The 6,002-nt window shown below is 37.2% G+C and overlaps 1 protein-coding gene across 1 annotated transcript; it reads left to right on the top strand.

Moving 5' to 3' along the window:
* Window positions 1–285: 285 nt before the first annotated feature.
* Window positions 286–4,991, top strand: LOC142548406 (putative SWI/SNF-related matrix-associated actin-dependent regulator of chromatin subfamily A member 3-like 1). The gene is given in 8 exon segments (XM_075656698.1): window positions 286–587; window positions 590–796; window positions 1,415–2,574; window positions 3,278–3,569; window positions 3,932–4,137; window positions 4,139–4,179; window positions 4,181–4,412; window positions 4,414–4,991. Coding segments are annotated over 8 exon segments (2,610 nt in total). The 5' UTR covers window positions 286–439; the 3' UTR covers window positions 4,738–4,991.
* Window positions 4,992–6,002: the final 1,011 nt, after the last annotated feature.

Genomic DNA, 6,002 nt, shown 5'->3' with positions numbered 1-6,002 from the left:
CATCCTATCAGATCAAGCCAGAGTAGAGAAAATACACCTCTATACTCGATAGATTTTTCATCCATCTGACCCATTCTAACGGATCATCATCAAATCCCCTTTCCTTTAAACCGTAGTTCAAATCCGTGGGAAACAACATTTTTTGAAAGGAGCAGACCGAATGAATGGAAGCGAATGGGAACACGTATTTTATACCAACTTATCCTGTTTACAAACAACTCGCACGTGCTAATTGAATCACAATCTGCATGTGATTCTCATGTGGATATATGCCAACCAAACAGCTGCGTGAATTTAAAATCGATTAGTGTGCATCAGTCCAGCAGTTTCTTCCCCAACTTTTCAAAACCTTTACCCTTCACTTCCCACACTAAAATACAAACTCAAACTACTCCCTTTTACAAAAAAACCTCTCCGTTTCAATCCCAATTCAAGATTAATGGCCGATATTGAATCCGCATCCAATGATCAGCAGGACCCAGTTGATTTTTTCATGACTTTGGACCACTGGCCTTCTACCCCTTTAAGCAGCCCTTTTGATGAGGGTTCGTCTTCCTCGTCTCCCACCGATATGTATATGCTCGGTTTTTGATCGTTAACGTTGTCGGTCTTCGCCACTACCAGGGTACCATCAGCGGCTGGGAACTGGTGGCTTTGCTGCGGGATGAATTGAATCCATACGACCGGAACGCGATTAAGGTTCTCAATACCAGGTCCGTGCAAGTGGGCCACGTTGAGCGTTCCGCCGCCGCGGTTTTGTCGCCTTTGATCGATGACCATTTGATTACCGTTGAGAGTAATTTATTGGATTCAATTTTGCTTTGTTGGTGCACTTATTTTTTTGTATTTTTATTTTGTTTTTTGTATTTGCGTTTGAAATAAGAGAAGCGTGGTTTTTGGCAAGGATAAAATGTTGGGAATATGGTACAATGCACTCTCTTCTGTTTGATTCTTTTAACTTGTTGGTCTAATATTTTCCTGTGGGTCTTTTGTGAAATTTGCTTAGTTTTATTTCAGAGTGTGTTACTAATTTCTTGACGAAGTGATGATAGAAGCGTCATAAGAGGAATGACATTTTGACAAATTGAAGAACGAACTAACTTTTTCCTAATCTTCAATTGTGCATTCCGATTTTGTGGTTTCTTACAGAGTTTTAATTGTCCTTTGGGCCTGCCTTTTCTAATCTCATTTGTACGTTTGGATTATAAGGTTTAGTTGGTTTACTGAATTTTGATTGTTATTTTCATAAACAATTGATGATTGCAGCGACTTTGTTATGCTGTGAAGTTAGTTTCTAATGCTAGTTTGGTTCCTTATTTTCAAACTCGATTAATCACTTGTCGTTATAAGTGTTTCTCTTCACTTTATACAGGTTCCTGCCAAATGCTTAATGTGTGAGTTTGGAATGTTACAGGAATTGTGCCAAAACTACCAGGAAAGGGAAGAATTTATAGCCTTTCTTGTCAAGTTCACATTTTTTCAAGAATAGAGGATTTTGAGAGGGTAAAAATGGCAATTGCTAGTGGTGGGCTGCAGTTAATTGCTGAAACCGATGCATCTTTCACAGTATCAGAGGCAGCGGCTGTGAAGGAGAAAAAATGTATTTTAGAGGAGAAGAGTGTGGATGAGATATTTAAGTTGTTAGACTTAAAAGTTTGTAATGAAGGTGCCGCTGAAGCACTGGAACCACCAAAAAGCATTATAACTTCAGAACTTTTCTCCCATCAAGAGGAAGGATTGGGGTGGCTGGTTAGCAGGGAGACATCACGTGAATTGCCTCCATTTTGGGTAGAAAAAGATGGGGTTTATGTGAATGAATTAACCAATTACCAGACCGGTACAAGACCTGAGCCTATAAGAGGTGGAATATTCGCAGATGATATGGGCCTGGGTAAAACTCTTACTCTCCTCTCATTGATTGCTTTTGATAAAGCTACCTATTCATCTATCAATGTGGATGGTGGAAATGATGTGGAACCAGGTGAAGAGGAATGCATTCCTTTGTTAAGCAAAAAGTCAAAAAGAAAAAGAGGCAGTGAAAAGACTGAAAATTCGAGGAAAAAGCAAAAGGTTGAGGATCACAATCAGTCTGATGCATTGGAGCCAATGACTACGCTAATTGTTTGTCCGCCTTCTGTATTTTCATCTTGGATAACACAGTTAGAAGAGCATACAAGAAGAGGAAGTTTTAAGGTTTATATATACTATGGAGAACGGACCAAAGATGCTAAAGAGCTTCAGAAGTATGATATTGTACTAACAACTTATTCTACACTAGCTAGTGAGGAGTCTTCGGTCAAGTCTCCTATAAAAAATATCGAGTGGAGACGAGTTATATTGGATGAGGCACATGTGATTAAGAACGTGAATGCTCAACAAAGTCGTGCTGTCACTAAACTGAAGTCCAAGCGTAGGTGGGCTGTTTCTGGCACACCCATACAAAACTCCTCGTACGATTTGTTTTCTTTAATGGCTTTTCTGAAGTTTGAACCATTTTCTGTTAAAAGCCTCTGGAATAGTTTGATACAACGCCCTCTCTCTCAGGGAGATGAGAAGGGCATCTCCCGGCTGCAGGTCAGTATATCTTACTCTGTTATTAGTTATCTTGTTTTAAGATTTAGTTCCTACTATGCATATTTTCAACACCATCTGCTATGATTTAAATGATTCTCTGTGAGGTGCCATATTTGTTCCCTAGTGTTTGACATGTGAGGTATGAAGACATTCTGCTTACATGTATGCATTTGCTTAAAGCTTTGTTTACTTGCAGTTCTTTCCCTGAACTTCGCGAGTTCATGAAATTGTAACTTTTATTTGATGATAATTCAGCTTATTTCATATTATACCACAAAAATACAAGTTTTTCCCATGGCATTCGAAATTGGATGTATGGGTCTCGTGTTTCATGTTGGACGTGCTCATGTTTTGATATTCTCATTGATTTATGCTATAAAGGGCGTATTTCTATGTGTGTATAGATCAAACCAGAATATGCCTAATGCATTCATACATGTTTAGTTAGTTACCTGCATGTGTGTGTTAAAATTCACGTACCTGCACGGTTTTCCATTTGAGTTTTGGTATCACTTACCATCTCTTTGAATCACAATTGGGGTGCGAATGCTATTTATTTTAGTTTCTTTTTCTTTTTTTAAAACAATAGTTACTTCATTTTATTTTTCTTTTTTGATTGTTTCCCACTGAATAATTGCTGAATCTTCCAAGATTCATAGATTATGTCACAAGTCACAACAATCCTATGTGCATTATGCTGTAGGGTCTCATGGCTGCAATATCTTTGAGGAGAACCAAAGATAAGGGATTGGTTGATCTGCCATCTAAAAGCATAGAGACCTTTTTTGTAAACCTCTGTGAAGAAGAACGCGAGGTTTATGATCAGATGGAAGGAGAGGCAGGGAAGATTGTTCAAGGCTACATTTTTGATGAAAGTTTGGTGGTAAATTATTCTACCATACTCGGCATACTCATACGTCTTCGTCAGATTTGCACAGATCTAGCCCTGTGCCCTTCAGATCTCAGAGCACTCATTCCGCCAGGCAAAATTGAAGGTATTCACTCTGATTTCACGATTATTTGCGACTCTGTCGCTTCCTCCTCTTCTAATCCATCTCGTTTAGTTAAATTAGATGTCCCCTATACCCAAGAAAGTAATTTCTCACGAGAAAGGGAAACTTGTAGGACTTGGTATCTTTTGGCAATTCAACCATGAAGATGAAAGCAACTTTTTTTACTTTATTCCAGAATGTTTATTTTCTTTGTACAGCTTTCAAATGTTGCATGTGGAATTTGTTGAGAAATATTCCTCCAAACTGCTTTTGGGTTTACTTTTCTTGGTTATGGATAGTGTTTGGAACCGGATAGCTACTTTTATATCTAATAGTCGTGTATACATCACGTGTAATCCATACAGATGTGAAGAACAATCCAAGATTGCTCCAAAAATTGCTTTCAGTGTTGCAAGATGGAGAAGATTTCGACTGTCCAATATGCATATCTCCACCTACAGATATTATAATAACATGCTGCGCTCACATCTTTTGCCGATCCTGCATCTTGAAGACGCTCAAACGAACAAAACCCTGTTGTCCATTGTGCCGCCATTTGCTTTCAGAGTCCTGATCTCTTCAAAGCCCCTCCGGAGTCTTCTCAGGGCAATTCCTTCTGGAGCTTCATCTTCAAGCATTTCATCCAAAGTTGCTGCTCTGTTAAGACTGCTATCCATGTCTAGAGATCAGAACCCATCAACAAAATCAGTCATATTCTCTCAATTCCGAAAGATGTTACTTTTACTCGAAGCCCCACTGAGAGAAGCTGGTTTTAAAGTACTCCGTTTAGATGGATTATCGAATGCAAAAAAGAGAGCTCAAGTGATTAAAGAATTTGAAGTCCCTGCAGCCAGAAGGTCCTACGATATTGCTTGCGAGTCTAAAAGCTTCAAGTGCGGGTATAAACCTTACTGCTGCTTCGAGGGTATACTTACTCGAGCCGTGGTGGAATCCAGCAGTGGAGGAACATGCTATGGACAGGGTCCACCGAATAGGCCAAAAGGATGATGTGAAGATCGTGAGATTGATTGCCAGAGATACAGTAGAGGAGAGGATTTTACAACTCCAAGCAAACAAAAAGATGCTAGCTAGGAAAGCATTTGGTAAGAAGAGTTCCAAGGATCAGAGAGAGATCAGCAGAGATGATCTTCGTGCGCTGATGAACTTGTGAGTAGGTTCTTACATCAACAAACATATTTGCTGCCAGCCTCTGATTTAGCTCATGTGTCCTGTAACTTGTACATGATGTATCCAAAAGAGTTGCTCTGAGTTATTTTGTTGGGCTTATGAGTTGTCGTTGATTAAAGAATGTAATAGTCATATTGGCAATGTTAAGGTGGCTAATTTTTCACACCTTTGTTTTCGACATGACTTGAACCGAATTGTAATAATTTTGGTTGGTTTGAAGATGCTGATTTTGTGCTACTCAACGTGCATTATTTTTCGGTTGCAAGTCGTGAAATCTGCTTTCGGAAGCTGGATGTCAACTTTTTTAGTTACCTTTTATTAGTTCGAAGTTTGTATTAAAGAATATAGACGACAAAGTTTACATTACTTGTCAGAATTAATATATGGACTTGAATAGGGATGTAAATGAACTAAACCGTTTGTGAGCTATTCGAAGCTCGATTCGATAAAAGCTCGTTTGAGCTCGTTTAATGAGGCTCGTTAAGATAAACAAACCAAACTCAAGCTTTACAGTATTCGGCTCGTTAGCTCGTGAACATGTTCGTTGGTAAGTTCATGAATAATCTTTTAGATGAAAAAATAATAGTTTTGATATTTGATTTATTGATTTTGCGAAATATATAGAAAAATCTATTAAATTTATTTATTATAATAAATTTACAAATTTTAATAAGAATAATATATTTTTCTTTAAATATATAATTTACTCTTTAATTAATTTAATGAAAATTTAAATGTATAATTTATATTTATTAAGTTTATTTAGGCTCGATAAAGGCTTGAATAAGCTCGTGAGCCATGCATATATTCGTTAAATAAAGCTCGAGCTCGGCTCGATTATAAACGAACCAAGCTCAAACATTCAAGAGTTCGACTCGGCTCGACTCGATTACATCCTTAGACTTGAACCTATTTTACGTCAACAATTTCAGAAATATCTTAATAATAAAATAGTCATGCAATAAGTTATGTAATATATATCCGATTGAAAGATGATGGTCTTATGTTTTGTTTTTGTACGTGTATATTTTCATCAAATTAGTTTATATTAGACAAATTGACTGAGAGTATATATATTTGGGTATTTATAAATCCTGAAATATATTTTATTGTGTTAGAAATTTAGAATGTAATAAAAATAAATATTATTTACTGATCGATCCCTCGAGTTTAAGTTGACACATGGTTTAATTTTTTATTATAACCTACAATTTTTGGAAATATTTGAACTTCATTTCATTACCTCCT

Source organism: Primulina tabacum, chromosome 6 (genome assembly GCF_025594145.1).
Source record: "Primulina tabacum isolate GXHZ01 chromosome 6, ASM2559414v2, whole genome shotgun sequence".
Taxonomy (NCBI): domain Eukaryota; kingdom Viridiplantae; phylum Streptophyta; class Magnoliopsida; order Lamiales; family Gesneriaceae; genus Primulina; species Primulina tabacum.
The sequence above is the reverse complement of the archived record's forward strand: the minus strand, read 5'-3'. Positions and strand labels throughout refer to the sequence as shown.